Here is a 15,128-nt window from a genome sequence, read left to right on the forward strand (position 1 = left end):
TGCGTAAGTTTCCTTTTATCAAGCCAGGGGAATCCCCTTTGGACAGCAGGTTGTACCTGAGCTGAACTGCTTGCATTTTTACACTCTCTTTTTATTTCAAGGTTGAAGCTGTTGTAGACAAGGCTTACAAGAATTTCTCAGACAAAATGAACGATGCTCTTAAGGTACATAAATTATACAGCTGTACATCACTTTAAAATAACAATAGTAGCGTGCAAGTGAGCAGGCTCTCTCTTCACGGTGGGACACTGCGAAAAGAAAGCCTGCTCTCTATCTGTCTCCCACTTCATTGCAGTACACATGTTTACTTAACATGTGTACTCAAAGTTTTTTGCAGCCCTTTCTACTAGTTAATAATTTTATAATAGTACCTTTAGTTAATGAAAGTAAAGAGCCTGCCAAGTGGAGCACCATACTCATAGGAACCCATGAGTTGCCTTTCTCATGGTAATCATGGCTTGCGGTATTGCTTGTGGGCGTGCGCACTACAATGACGACAAAGTTACCCAATAATTAATAATGTTCTAATAATGATGATAATAATAATAATAATAATAATATAATAATAATAATAATAATAATAATAATAATAATGAATAATGCCCAACATGGCAGCCATACTTCAGCTATTTTACAGCGTACATCTTATTGGACATCCATGTCATGGCCAATTGATACCTGTCAAAACAAGGTATCTGCTGACCAGTATCACCTGAGCATATCGTGGGCTCAAGTTTAGAGCTCATCGATATCAGCTGTTTTTTGGAAGTTGACCTCTGATCAGGTACTGGTTACTGGTTTTCGATTGAATCGCAGGGTCAAGCCAGATTAACTTATAAGAATAAATAAGCCGGGAGCTACGTATAAACCATTGACTCCTGGGGGTTCCCCATTGACAAGTAAAATCATCTGACATTAGACAGAGTAAAATACTAAGTCTAGCCAGTTTTGGCCAGTTCAGGCATCAAAGGGTTAAGTATTCAAGATGCCCTGTGGTATGGAGGTGGATGTAAACAAGGTCTTTCACACTTCATTTTATTTCATTTCCTTTTGAGAGGTTGTGAATTCTGAGCTTGAGCCAGTTTTGTACCTAAATTACTCATGGCTTAATTTAAGGGAGTTTAGTGGAGTGGTGGATCGTTTGTGTGACACAGATGACTGTGGACTCTCTCAGGTTTCCGTGGACACCTATAATGCTTAATGCAAGAATCCGCCTTTACCCAAGGCACCTTCTCACACTGTCTTCTCCGGATCCAGGCTCATCCATTAGTGATAAGTGTAACTCTTCAAACAGATGAACCTACATGTAGCTAAACTAAAGATTTAGTTGTCCTTTCTATTTCTAATCAAATTTTTGATAATATGTATTGTTGTATTGCGCTGAATAATGTGCTTAATTTGCTCTAGGCAAAGCGAAGCTCTTATGGAAAGTGTAAAGAAGCAGAGGCTGCATTTGAACAGCTTGAAGAGGCAAAAAGTGGCAGAGGAACCAAAGCTCTATCTGAAAAAGATATTGCAAAAGTATGTTTGTGGCTTGTGACCTTTTCAATGCCACTTTGCTTACAATTCAACTTTTTCTCTTTTCTGTCTGTTGTATCAACTTTCTATCTACACAGCCTTCATTAACATTTAGTATTGAACTACTACCTAACACTTTGCGAAAAGGGTTATAAAACTTGTCGTCCAGAATGTTCACTGTCTTACTTTGAATTGAGTTGTGCTGTACTTGTGTATAACTTGAGCGGTGCATAGCAGCATGTTGATAATAATGATTTATAATTTGAGCATTAGCATTTTTTTATTTTTGTTGCTTTTACACATACATGTATGCAGTATTTTTAGGGAAGCTTGTAGTTTAATAAAGATGGTTGTATTTTGTTAATTCTAGCTGGATGCCAAGAGCAAGAAATTGGCTGACAGTGCCTTAAAAGCAGGTTAAGTAGAAGGTCGTCAGTGTTTATCAATCTCTGTCGATCTGCCATAATAATTTGTAGTGTTGATATATGAGAAATAATATATTATCTTGGAAAGTGCTAAGTTGACATGTGATCATCAAATAGAGTATTCATAGTACATGTAGTTGAACTTCATTATCCTGTATCATTTGCAAAAGATTTTTAATTAGTCTTTTTCTTTTTTTTTTCTCCCCTGCTCCTTCTCCACTTACCGGTACAGTGCTCGGCTTTCAGGAAAAAACCCTGGGGCCAGCTGGCCCCTAAGTTTTCAGATTTGGTTGCCAGCTCAAGTATTTTGGTCGCCAAAAATTCTGGCCCTTCCAGACCTTATACTTTTCAACAAACAGAGGCTACCATAAACTGAAAAAAATGATATCGCCTTAAGTTTTAACTAAAGGTGCTCAAAAACGGCCAAAATGTCACCCATTAAGCTTTATGTTCGCTTTGTTTACAAATTTAAATGATTAATATGCAGCATTCGTGACAGTGGCACATTTTTTCAAATTTTGTTAACGTGATTCTTCATAAACAAAAATTTCTTTTCTTTCACATTATTTCTGAGGGCCTGTCCACACTAATGGGTTTTCGAAAACCTCCAGCTCCAGGAAAATGGATAGAAAGATCTGCATCCACACTAACATTTTCACATCGTATTCGGCAGTCCACTGGAGACTGAAAACAGAGATTTGAAAATGCATTTTTGTTACCAGGCTTTTTTTACGTCTTGGCACGCGGAAAGTGTAAGGCATGCATGAGATTATGATGTCACGCATATTCGAAATTCAAAACCCCCGTTTTTGCTGTCCACACTAGAACGATAGACATCCTTTTTCAAAACTCTCCATTTTCAAAAGCGTTTTCGAAAACGTATGCTTTCATGGACTTCCGTTTTTGAAAACCTCCACTTTTGATTGTGTCAGTGCGAACCGTTTCCTAATGTTTCTTTTCATTAGGGTGTTTTGGATTTGAACTATAAAATGGTAAAATAATTATATAGAATTCCTCTGCTGTTTAAGTTATTGTTGCATTGCAAACAAGATAGTAATTCTGGGAAAAGGACCTTTGTTTAGGGGAGTTAGCATAAATTTTTAACATGTTTGGCTGATGTTTTTTCTGTGGTTATTGGGATGGTAAATTCTATTTTGGGAATGTTTGTGTGTCTTGAAATTACTAAAAAAACTTGTGACATAGCCCTTTTAATAATTAACAATTATTCTCCGAAGGCGAAGTGATTATCAGTGAGTATTCACCGATAATCAATTCGCCTTCGGCGAATAATTGTTTTAGTATAAAAACACAGGTGATTATTTCAAAAAAGAGAAAAAAAAATTGCAACACGAAATCATCTTCACTTACAGTGGCAAAACGACTACTGGTAGCCATTTTGTCCGTCAAGGTGATTATCAATAACCCGAGATAGCGAGCCAATGAGAGCGCGCGATTTTGTATAATCACCTGTGTATTTATACTAATAATTATTAATGATCTGGGCCGATATTTACTGCTTCTTTACAGATAAAGAATATCGTGAGCTGTATGAAAAGACTGAGAATGCAAGGCTTGAATGGGATGCTACAATGTTAAAATTTTGCAAGGTAGAATTTATTTTCTTTAGTTAAACTGCATGAACCCTGCTGGGAATCTGGATTTTGGTCTGTTAAATTCTCATCTGTAGCGCACCTTGTCGTAGAACTCACTGTATGTTAAACATGGGAGAAAATATTTCCTGGGTTGGTTGTCATTTTTATGCTTTTCCCTTTACATGTCTTCCTCTACAAATGAAGGTCATGTTCTATTGGGATGAACCATTTTCAACCACAAAGCTGGACTGGTAGTTATTGTCATGATGGTAGTTCCCAATTTAACACTAATTTTGTTCACGTCCTGGGAATGATCCTTAACAAACTTCCTGGTATTTGTTTCAAGCAGTCTTTGCTATTTTGTCTTAATAATTTAGAACCAGTTTAAATGGCGGGCAAAAACAGTGGTTGCTACCTAAAAAGAACATTAAAAAACCAACCAGCCAAACAAACTAAAGACAGTTGAGACCTATATTCCACAGTTAATATGATTGTCTGCCTAGTTGTTCATGGATGGCCGACAGGAATTGCCACCCATGGAAGTGTGTTTGTGATTGTTATGGACCCTTGGCCTAGCTTGCCCCTGCCTGTCGACTTTGCTTGATACAGTTGTTTGTTGGCTAGCTACATTCATTTGAATATATATATATTAATATTATCAGAAACCCATAAGGGTTGAAACGTGTAACGCGTGTTCACAGCTTCCGAATATTCAGTGCGAACTGATTGGTTGAATGTTGCAGTGCTAAGTACCATATTTGGAAACCCCTTGCTCTTGTTGTTCCAAATATGGTACTTAGCAAATTGAACATTCAGAAGCTTGTTTCCCAGCACACAAGGGGCCGTTACACATTTCAACCCTTGTGGGTTTCTGATATTATATATTAAGTGTTGTTCTTGGTAGGGAAAGGGTCAAAGGGGAATTTTTGTGTGGATGCACAATGTTATTAATTTTTCATTAAATTCTGAACACTTGGGTACTTTGAAATTAAATTGAATTTTTCAGCTTGGCAACATGTACTTGACACAATCAGTTTCATATTAGGTCATATGGTACAAAGTCATGTATATGAGCTGATAACCAAGATTGAGTTATCCAATCAGAAAGTGAGAAACACAATATCGGAGGTTAAAAATGAAAGAATTTTCTTACCTTTCTCACCTTACATTTGTATATCTCAAGTGATCATTGTTAACTCTTCAATTTATTGGTTATGACTGCAAATTATCAAAGTCACCTCCAATGCACTATATTGTGCAGAGTATTATAGTGTCCTTTTACTTTGCACCTGTTCTTCCCTTCGGGAACGTAGCCTTTATCCCTCAAGGATGCCCCTTTGATAAGTAAAATTGTGTGGAATGAGCTAGAGAGTAAACTCTGTGTAAGTGAATCTATTTACAGGTACTTGAGGCACAAAACTTGGCCAATGACATAACTTTTATTAATAATTATTGATCTCTTTTCAATTGACTTTTCAGACTTGCGAAAAGTTAGAAATGGAGAGACTTGCACATTTGCGTGAGACATGTTCTTTGTACTGTAACATGTTGGCAGCTGTGGTACCCCAGCTTCAACAGGTAGGCACAAATTGTTTGGATAATTCTTGAGTTCACTGTATATTGTAACAGTGAAGTCACATAGTTTCCCAGTTTCCAGTTGAGATGTTTTAGAGATTTATCAGTATATTCATGCAGTTTTGCAGCAAATGGGTTACTGCTACACCTGGTTGCTGCTTGGCATGAATTCAGATTAAAGTGTGAATTAGGTTAAAGCCTTAAAGGGGCTTTATTCTTCTGGCTAAAGTTGTGAGACAGGAAACTTTGCAAAATTTTAACAGAATTATGAGAACGTGAGGAATGAAGTATGGAAGATTAATCCAATGGAAGATGTGGTCACAGAAGCTAACACAAGAGGAGAACCAAGAGGCCCTTCGGAGCAGATTCTTTATGACTGTTATGTGAGTTGTATTTTGCCCAGTCATATTGTTGTACATTGTTCATACTATACACGTTATATTATTAGAGCTCTTTGTCAGTGTTCGTTGTTGAGTTTAGTCCTTTCCTTAGCTGTTCATGGTAGCCTCCGAGAAAGTCAAAACCAAAATTGATTTGTTTATTGTTATCATCATCATCATCATCATCATCATCATCATTATCATTATCATCATCATCATCATCATCATCATTCTTATCATTATTATTCTTATCATTATTAAAAACTCAGCGGAGCTGGAGGTCTTTCAATATACATCCAGCCACTTACTTAAGGCCGTGGGTGCCCTCAGACCTACAGTACCATGCAAAAGTAATTTGACAGTCTCAACTCGATCCTTGCGAGAATTGAGTCGAGGATCGAGACTTAATTCACTCAAAATCAAACGCGATCCTCGACACTCAATTCTCGCAAAATCACTGATGCGAAACATTGTCATACTCGATTCAACTTTTGCGAAAGCGTTACTTCACGATTAAATAACAGCAGGAACTGTGTCCTCTCTTCAAAACTTCAAGCTTATGTCGTGGATTAAAAATTAATATGAAAGCAAGACAGTGAGCTTTACTGCGCAATGGATTTCATCGTGAATAAAATGTAAATTTCCAATGTAAACTGCTTTCGTCAGCTCATGATTCAAAATGTGTCACCAGAAATAAAGAAATACCGCTAATTTCGCTCACCTTTCTTCTAATTCCTATATATATGGGAGATAAACATCTATTTACGACAACTACGAAAATTGTACACAAATGGTTTGATCGTCACTTAAATCTGTTTGTGTTGGCCTGTAGCTCCACTCGCGCGTGCACTCGAATGAGCGGGTGACGCATGCGTAAATGCTGATCTTGTAACCCCCTCATTTTTCCTGATTTTGCAACTTTACTCGTTTATATCTCTGCTTCCGGACGGTGATTTTTTTTTTTTTTTTTTTTGCATGCTAGCTTAGCTTAATTTAAAGCGTTTGTGTTTCAAATTTAAAAAATTCTGTAGGTGAAAAAATAAATTAGAGACATTTCATAAAAACTGATTTTTCTGAAAAACTGACCTACAGATTTTGTTGAATTTTAAATATTTTAGAGATTGTTTCTAGCATTATCTGGTAATGCTGAATGGGAAGATTTCACTGTCCCGTTTTTTTGAAAAAAGACTATATCTTGATTTTAAGGCTCAATAAAAGGCCTCATATCGTTGCCATGGTAACGTTATTTTGAAGGAAAATGTGATGTGAGAAATCTATGATCATGAGTACTTAATAACCTGGCCAAATTTCGTCTTGATATGATAACCCTAATTGTATCTAAGGCTAGAATATATTTATTAATTTTGTTTGAAAACAAGAGAAACTATTTCGAGCCTCCTTAAATGCAATGATCTGAACGAAAGTCTTATTGATGGTGGAATCTTGGTGCTAGACTTGTTTACCAGTATCAGGTTTCTTTGAACATCGCAGGACGAAGTAAGTGTGGCAAAAGCTGTTCCATCCAACATTTGATACCTCACGTCGGGAGTTCGTATAAGGGCAACATGTTTTTGTAAATAACATTTCACTAATTAACCTGATCCCAATGACTGTTGATTTTTCTTGGAAGGGAATAAGCAAACAAGGCCGCACAATGAAACTCGGAGTCTTGAGGGGGGGACTCCCATATGAAACAGCCTGGGATGCTCGTCGTATCGCTTGGGGTTGTAAATTTTGGATTTTTGTCTCGCTTAGGGTGTTCCGGGCAAAGCGCCAATACTTTTAAGCCGCCAAGGTCTCGTTTAGGGTTCCGCGAAGAAACACAGAATTACGCAAAGAGAAATAGAAGTCAAATTTTCTTTTTAACTTGTTTTTAGGGGTCAACAATTTGCTTAAGCCACGGCCAGATTGGTCTCCTTTAGGGGTCACAAAAAGGTTGAGCCACGCCCAGATGGTCTCCTCTTGGGGTTGTACGTATACAGAGGACATTTGTTTCCAGAAACGTCTGCTACTGCAGCATTACTGATTACATGTATCCAGTAAGGTGTACGGAGTAGACTTGAAATGCCACTGCGGTCGCGGTGTGTAGTGTCATAGAATGTTTACAGTCCGTGTGATTGTCAAGTATATGCTTCGATCATACGGACAAAGAATAATTATCTCCTCCGCAATTCAAACAGAATACATGATTGTAGTTTCAAAAGACTTTCCTCTCTCGAAATAGTGTGGAAGTAATTTTCATTAACAACCTACATTGTAGGTTACATCTAAATTGTTGGGTGGATCGCGCTCTCGATTAGAAGCCTACGGAATAAACTTGAAATTCCACGCCGGTCCGATAGTGTCGAAAACTGTTTACAGTCTGCGTGATTGTTGAGTATGCTTCGATCATACGGCCAAAGAATAATTTTCTCCTCCGCAATTGCACCGTGAATAGTGTCGTTCGTTGTGATTTTTTCCCAATTTCAGCAACTGGATTCAAAAGTGGGCTAAACTCGCTCGGTTTTCTGCATTACTCCCGAACAACATTCTCTGAGAAACGTGGCAGGCTTTTCTGTTATTCGTATTCCCAGTTGCGTTTGTGCTATTAGTCTGTCGAGGAATCAGTCAAGCGACCAGCTCATTAAATGATCGAGTCGAGAATCGATACTCGAAAGAGATTGTCAACTTACTTTTGCAAGGTACTGTCTTCTGCACTAGCCAAAGAATTAACACACAAACGCAAACAGACTAAAACACCAATTTCTGGAGAATATTGTATATGATTCGGTCGAACGACAACGGCCTATCGATCTTTATTAACTTGACTCTATAAACAACATATGAAAAAATGATTAAATCTGCAGAAGACTAAAATATGAAAAACTGGAAATAATTCCTGAAGGCACCAGGGAGGCCAGAAAAAACCTAACCAAAAAACCCCTAAAGGAAAATCTTAGGAAATCTGGGTCGGGACCAAGGCCACCTTCAATTCCTCTGACAGGAATTACAAACCAAGAGATTAGGAAATGCCTAACAAATCTCCGTCGGAATACTTGACAATCTATGTTTACTCGAGGCACATCACCAAGCAGCATGCCTATCCATCAAGCTTCCATCTATTGTAAGAGCCGACAACCAGGGTTGTTGGCTTGATATGACTCTTAAACTCCTCCCAAATCCGAAATGACAAAATGCCTAGTGAGGCATGAAAATATTCCCTAGACTTTGACTTAACTATACGTTTAATGAGAGGGCTGTTGGGACTGGACCCTCCGAGGCACATAAGCAACCTCGCAGTAATCAATACTGGACATGTAGATTTGCCTGATATAGCTAACAAGATCATGTGACACTCTCGATATTGATCATTTTTATGCTTAGAAATGTAGATAGACATGTGACCGCAAAGGAGAACTATGAGCCAATCCGATCGAATACACACAGCACAAAAATGCCTGTTTCCTTCTCCATGGCTGATATGCAAAGCTCAGTTAGAAACAGCTAGAGCCACGTGGAGCAGATGCGCCAGAACAACTGGGATGCCAGTTTTGGGCATAACCCACGAACGCCATTTATTCCAGCCGGAAACATATTTTGAAACTGTGGAAGTGGACGTGGAGCAGAGTTGAAGCTCCATCAAGTCAAGTGTCAACTTGCAAGGTTCACATCATGAGGCGAAGCAGACTGGGATCGGACCAAACTCCAACCCCTGAAACTTCTGAAAAACTCTACTAACTACCATTTGCATCCATCCTTGAAGCGTGACAATTTTTTACTTTTCAAGCGTTAACGGTTTGTCCGGTTATGTGTCACTTTTGACCAATGAAACGTTGGGGGTTATGTCGTGAAATTGACCACGTTTTTGGCGGCATACCAGCATGTTTTGTTCACGTTCTCTCTAAGTTTTCAGGTTTTTCGTGAGAGCAGAAATATTAAAAAAGTTTATGAATCTGCCTCGGAGTCTTGAAGAGTTATAAACCCGTGAGTTTCCATGTATCGAGTTTGGTATACTTTATCAAAATGACGAAGGTGAGCATGTCGTGTTGAACGGCAATTCCAGTGTGCCTCAGAATTGCCGTTTCTTCAGTATTCAAAATGTATCGAAGGAATAGATCTTTCTCGATTAAAGTTACAACTGTTCGAGGGGTCGTCATCTAGCTTAGCCATCTAAATGATGGCCACTCGAAGAGGGCAAAGCTAAGTAGTAAAAGACGGGCCAAACTCTCTGCATTGGGAGATTAACAAAGCGGACATAAGACAAAAAGGAATGACTGCACAAATGCAAACCTTGATAAAAGAAACTAAAACATGGCCTATGCTGTGTTATGCGTAGAACAGGATGCGCAGTGCAATGCTAGGGAATCATCCTAAGGACAATAATTTATACGAATTCTTTTAGGGATGTGCAGAAAACAACTATCTGCTAAACTGCGTACTGTAGATATTTTAACATGTCTCTATAGTCTTGTTACTCATTAGGTATCCAGCACTTTTCATGAAGTCCTTGGCATCCCCAGCAAGCATACCTTTTGTATAAACCCAACACCACCACCCATATCAAGCGGTCCAAGCCATTTTTGCAGTCCTCTGGGGAGTAATCCTGGAACCCGAATCATGATTGGTTTGATCTTTTTCACTTCCAAATCCTCTTTAATTAACCCTTTCGCCCCTAAACTGGCCATACCAGAGTATTTTACTTTCTCCAACGCCAGATGATTTTACTCGTCAATGGGGAACCACCAGGAGTCATTGGGTTAAAGTCCTTTAAAGTGCCCATAACTCCAAAATATTTTTTTCGCTAAAATGAATCTTTGCACCTGTTTAAAATGCATTGCGGCCATTTTTTCCTTTTTCTAACAAATCCTGCCATTTTATAGGCTTTGAAAGTTGCGAAAATCCAAGCATCTTTTTTTCACGACCGAGTCAGAAGGGGAGTGGGTCTATTCCTGATTGACATCACAATCTACTTTGCATGCATTTTTACAAAGAGTTAATGCAATGTAAATCAGTTTGTGACGTCAAATCAGGAATAGACCCACTCCCCTTCTGACTCGGTCGCTAACAAAAGATGCTTGGATTTCCGCAACTTTCGAAGCCTATAAAATGGCAGGATTTGTTAGAAAAAGGAAAAAATGCCCGCAATGTGCTTCGAACAGGTGCAAAGATTGATTTTAGCAAAAAAAACTATTTGGGGTTATGGGCACTTTAAGGTCCTGATGCTTCTCAATCTTCTCCGTCTCCTTGCTGCTGATCCTGTTGTCCAGTAGGAAGGCAACATCTATGATGTAGCATTTTCTGGTCACCTTGTTCATGTACATGTACTGTACTACAATGTTGGGCCTGTTAACCTTGATTAGTTGGTCTGCTTGGATGTTGAAGTCCCAACTGATGGGATTCAAGAGCCAATTTTGATATGTGGTTACCACCACAAATCCTTGCTCGTAAAGCCAAGTTTATGGCAAGGCCACCAGTGGATCACCTGAAACACCTTATTGTGTTTCCAGTTCTTTTAACGCTTCTGTGCGAGCATCTTGCATTCCACCACTATGTCTTATCGTCTCCTGCATCCTACATGCGGAAGGCACTAGTCTTCTTGCTGGTCAATTGTGTGTTTCACACTGTTGGTAAGTAATGCTTGATCCTGTGCTGCTGTAAGCAACCCCTGTGTCTCCTTCATTAGTTTCCCTTTCTTCAACTACTTTGAGGATTTCATCATCATCATCATCATCATCATCATCATCACATTCTACAATTATGTATTGCATTCATTATTACTGGGTTGGCAATATGGCAATCCCAGTCGGAAAATGGGTAGATTTCCGTTTTCTTTTTTTAGTTTTTTTTTCCGTGTCGGTAAAAGTCTTGCCTGTCACTCCCCTGGTAAGTGGTGTCTTTGTGCAAAGAGCCTTCTGAGCGTATTTTCTTAGGATCAAGAGGGTAGTGGAACTACTAGATTTCTCTGGTGGACACAGTAGAATCATTAACTTAGCCTGCAATGACGTCGAAAGTCATGTAATGCGAATGGCGTTTTAGTGGATCCTTAAACAAAATATACCCTTATGGAGCTCAATAATGGAAAGTCAGTTGGATAAACTAGGCAGGTGGTGAAAACCAACACCTGGAATCTCAAAAGCGACGAGTAATGGACTTCGACAACAATCTGTCGCCCGTCGAGCAGAAATCAGATCAAAGTGTGCTGCATTTCTAAAATAATATTTGCCAAGTGTGCTGTTATGTAGAACACTGAAACCAAATGGAAAATCTCTGGTAACTTATGCGTTCAACAAAGACAGAGAAAGAATCGAACACCTTAAGTGGATCTGTGATCAACTCTGCACAGTCTTCAGGTAAAAAAACAAATGGAAATGTGACAGCCAAGAATCATTTGAAAGAAAGCTTGTCGTCTATTTTGTGCTTCATTATTCAAGGAAAAGGTTCTTCATGGAAACATAACTACTGAGAATGATTTTCCAGCTGTGTAAATGACATTTTGATATAAACTGATATAAATTTGAAATCAGGTGGCCCGACGTTTTTCAAATTTACCGAAATCAATCCATTTCAATCCTCTCCAGTTTTGTCCATCCATGTCCCTTCTTGTCTTCCCTGTGCTTTGTTCGAGTTCTTATCTAGTTTTAAACAGTTATTTTAATCTTTTAGTTTATTCTGCAACCATTCAATCAGTGCTGAAATTGCCTAAAATTGCGTGACCTATCCCCTTTAACTGGATAGTTTTTATGGCAATAGTAAAGCATTTTCGTGTCAAAATGTGCTTAGCGTTTTTGTGTTGTGCTAACTTAATTAAATACAAATATACATTCTGCCTCATGAGTTTGTTATTCTCATTAACCAGCAATGGAAAGTCATTGCAACGTGAATGGCGTTTTAGTGCATCTTATGTTGTTTGTTTCAATAAAATGTTTCGCTGGAAAAGGATTCTGTGATATTTTCTGCCTTTGTGAATTATAATATCATGTTGTGTATTGAATTTTTGAGCTTAAGGTTGAAACGTGATACGGGAGGATCTTTTTAGTATAACTCAGTAAGCAGGAAAGGTTTCATGAAAATAAACAGGTCTGTTGGAAGCATGCTTGAGTTTCAACAAAATGAGCCCCAAAATCAGCAAAAAATTGTGACGCTGGTGAATAATAAAGTAGCTGCTATTTCCAAAATGATGAATTACATGGTGATAAATAACCTCGTCTTGGAGAGTAAATTTTTGACTTTGCAGAAACAATGGTGGGCGATTGTGATCTTTGTATTGAATGCGCTCATTTATTGTCAAACTTTATAACACTTCACAGAAAAAGCAACTTACTATTAAACCCGGTATCTTGCCATCTTTTGACACAGATGCTTCACTGTTTGGCAAGTAAACATGCCGCGGTAACTTACTAGACAAGTAATCACGGCGCCCGCTGAATTCCGGCGATGTCACTTTCGATTTTGCGATTTATTTGTGCAGCCAAAACGTACAATAACAAAATTGAACGTAGCAAAAATCTCCCAAAATGTTTGTCGCTGATCGTAACTGTATGGTGGCCCACAACTGTCACGGCAAAATAAAATGGTAACTGTTTATATTCTATATTCACGGTTCAAAATTAATGTTGTTTTCATGTCGTAAATATGTTATTCTCAAGCGACCGTCCAGAAAAATTCCTTCTGCTCTTTCTAAAAACTGTGTATCAATATTTATTTACTTTTGCATCAATATTTGTTTTTGCATAAAGCAAGCTAACAAAATCTGTACCTTGCTAAGTTCGCATTTGTTAGCGTTGATAGTATTTTCGGTCCAATGCTTCTGTTTTACAAAGGGGTATATGTTTTTGGTCACCCATCCAGACACTAATCCCACCGGAGAGGGCTTAACTTTAGTAAACTGTAGTATTACAAAGCTGTCAGATGCTCAGAGGGCACGCTTAATTTAAACTTGTGGTGAAAAGAAGTTTATCAACATGTCAGCCCAGAAGCCAATGTTTCTCACTTCCCATTTATTTTCTTCAATCTTTCTGGGTTCAGTACTTTGCTAGTAACCACATGTCTTCTCAGGCTATTTACCCAAAGCTTCTACCATGGCAATACAATGATAGACAATACCAAAACAATATCATGCACTGTTAGAGCTACATATTACGCAAGGACAGATTGTTTTCGTCATACGAACGTGTGAGAACCTGTGAGCCAAAGGGCCTCTGCTGGTATGACTTCTGGGTGACCCCTTAAATGGTCTTAATGACCCCCCAATTGAAAAAATTGTCTGGAACGGTGCACGTACCACAGGTAACCCAGTGTACCCTCACGGAGGGTCTAGTTTTTTTTAAAACAATATTGTAAAATTGTCAAAACTTTATGTACATAATATTCTGCATGAGTTAAATAAAAATTGACTTCAAGATTGACTAATGACTTGACTACACTGGTTTGAGTGCCAGCTACAGCCTACACTTGTCTAAATTAATTGGTCACTTGGTGGTGTTGGTTAAACTTCTCATGCTTATCTTTTTTTCTTAAATAATTTTATACTCACATGGTATCTTTCACTGTGATACACAGGAAGAAGACTTGGAAATACCCATGAACCATGACAGAAGAAGAAATGGGTTAGAGACAAAGATAAAGATGCTGTCAGATACCCTGGAGAAACAAAAGAAAACAAAGGCTGGTATGCCACAAAGCTTTGTCAATAAAGTTAATGAACCTTCCAAATGCAGCACATGGATCTTTAAGCCAAATTTGTTAATCAATGATTTTATATTCACTAGTATACCCATTCAAAGAACCTTTGTTAAAAAAACATTGGATTTTTCAGTACTGGGATTGTTCAAAGAAAATGCTAGATTGATGTTAACGTAATAAGTAGCTAGAATTTAGTCTGTCAGTTGCATTAATAATAATTGTGTTTTTTTGAGTGTGATGTTTCATCACAGTACTTTTAATTCCATGTTTTTTTGAGGCAGTCAAAAAATTAACATAAATTATTATTGCTATATAATTTGCCAAAAGATGATGTTGATTGAAATGTGTGTTTGACTGTTACTATTGAGGGATAGAGAGGAATTTTGTCAATGGCAGGCTGATGATTGTTTGATCTAATGGCAGTTTTTGCTGCTGGTGTGATAAAAATGCTTTAAATTGACATTTTTATTTTCAGGTGTAGAATCCCTTTTTGAAGCATACTCTGAAACTCCTGATTATTGTAGTGAAGAAGGACAACAAGATGTAGCCACACAGCTTGAGCATGTAATTTCTTAATAAGCTTTGCTCTTTAAATTCTTTAACTAATGACTATCAGAGTGTTTTTTGGCTTCTTCAAAGGCCAATGAGGCTTAACATCTGAAAAGAAAAATAATAAACACTTAATGACTGGTCCCTCGGGAAATTTCCACGAGGCGCAGCTGAGGACATTGAGATTTGAGGGAAACAAAATTAACTGTTTCCTGTGGGACCAGTCATTAAGTGATTTGTTATATAGCACAAAAAGAAAAACGTGCAACGGCAACACAACGGCGGTCGTCGGTCAACATTCGCGGGTAACAGCGCACTGTTACCCTCTGATGTCATAAATTTTGCACTGTTGCCCGCTAAGAGACCTTTGGCGGGAAAGAGTTTTATTGTTAATTTGTTAGATGTCATGTGACCACGAAGTAACCACT

At 38.2% G+C, this 15,128-nt stretch overlaps 1 protein-coding gene across 1 annotated transcript in view; it reads left to right on the forward strand.

Moving 5' to 3' along the window:
* The window catches only part of LOC138030656 (nostrin-like), a 29,153-nt gene that overhangs the window by 6,402 nt on the left and 7,623 nt on the right, over positions 1-15,128 (forward strand). Inside the window, exons 6-13 of the mRNA XM_068878563.1 lie at positions 102-164; positions 1,408-1,521; positions 1,889-1,934; positions 3,471-3,550; positions 5,015-5,113; positions 5,374-5,493; positions 14,029-14,137; positions 14,627-14,715. Of these exons, the coding sequence (XP_068734664.1) occupies positions 102-164; positions 1,408-1,521; positions 1,889-1,934; positions 3,471-3,550; positions 5,015-5,113; positions 5,374-5,493; positions 14,029-14,137; positions 14,627-14,715 (720 nt within the window). The remainder of the gene's footprint in view (positions 1-101; positions 165-1,407; positions 1,522-1,888; positions 1,935-3,470; positions 3,551-5,014; positions 5,114-5,373; positions 5,494-14,028; positions 14,138-14,626; positions 14,716-15,128) is intronic.

The sequence above is a fragment of the Montipora capricornis genome, chromosome 1 (genome assembly GCF_036669925.1).
Source record: "Montipora capricornis isolate CH-2021 chromosome 1, ASM3666992v2, whole genome shotgun sequence".
Classification (NCBI taxonomy): Eukaryota; Metazoa; Cnidaria; class Anthozoa; order Scleractinia; family Acroporidae; genus Montipora; species Montipora capricornis.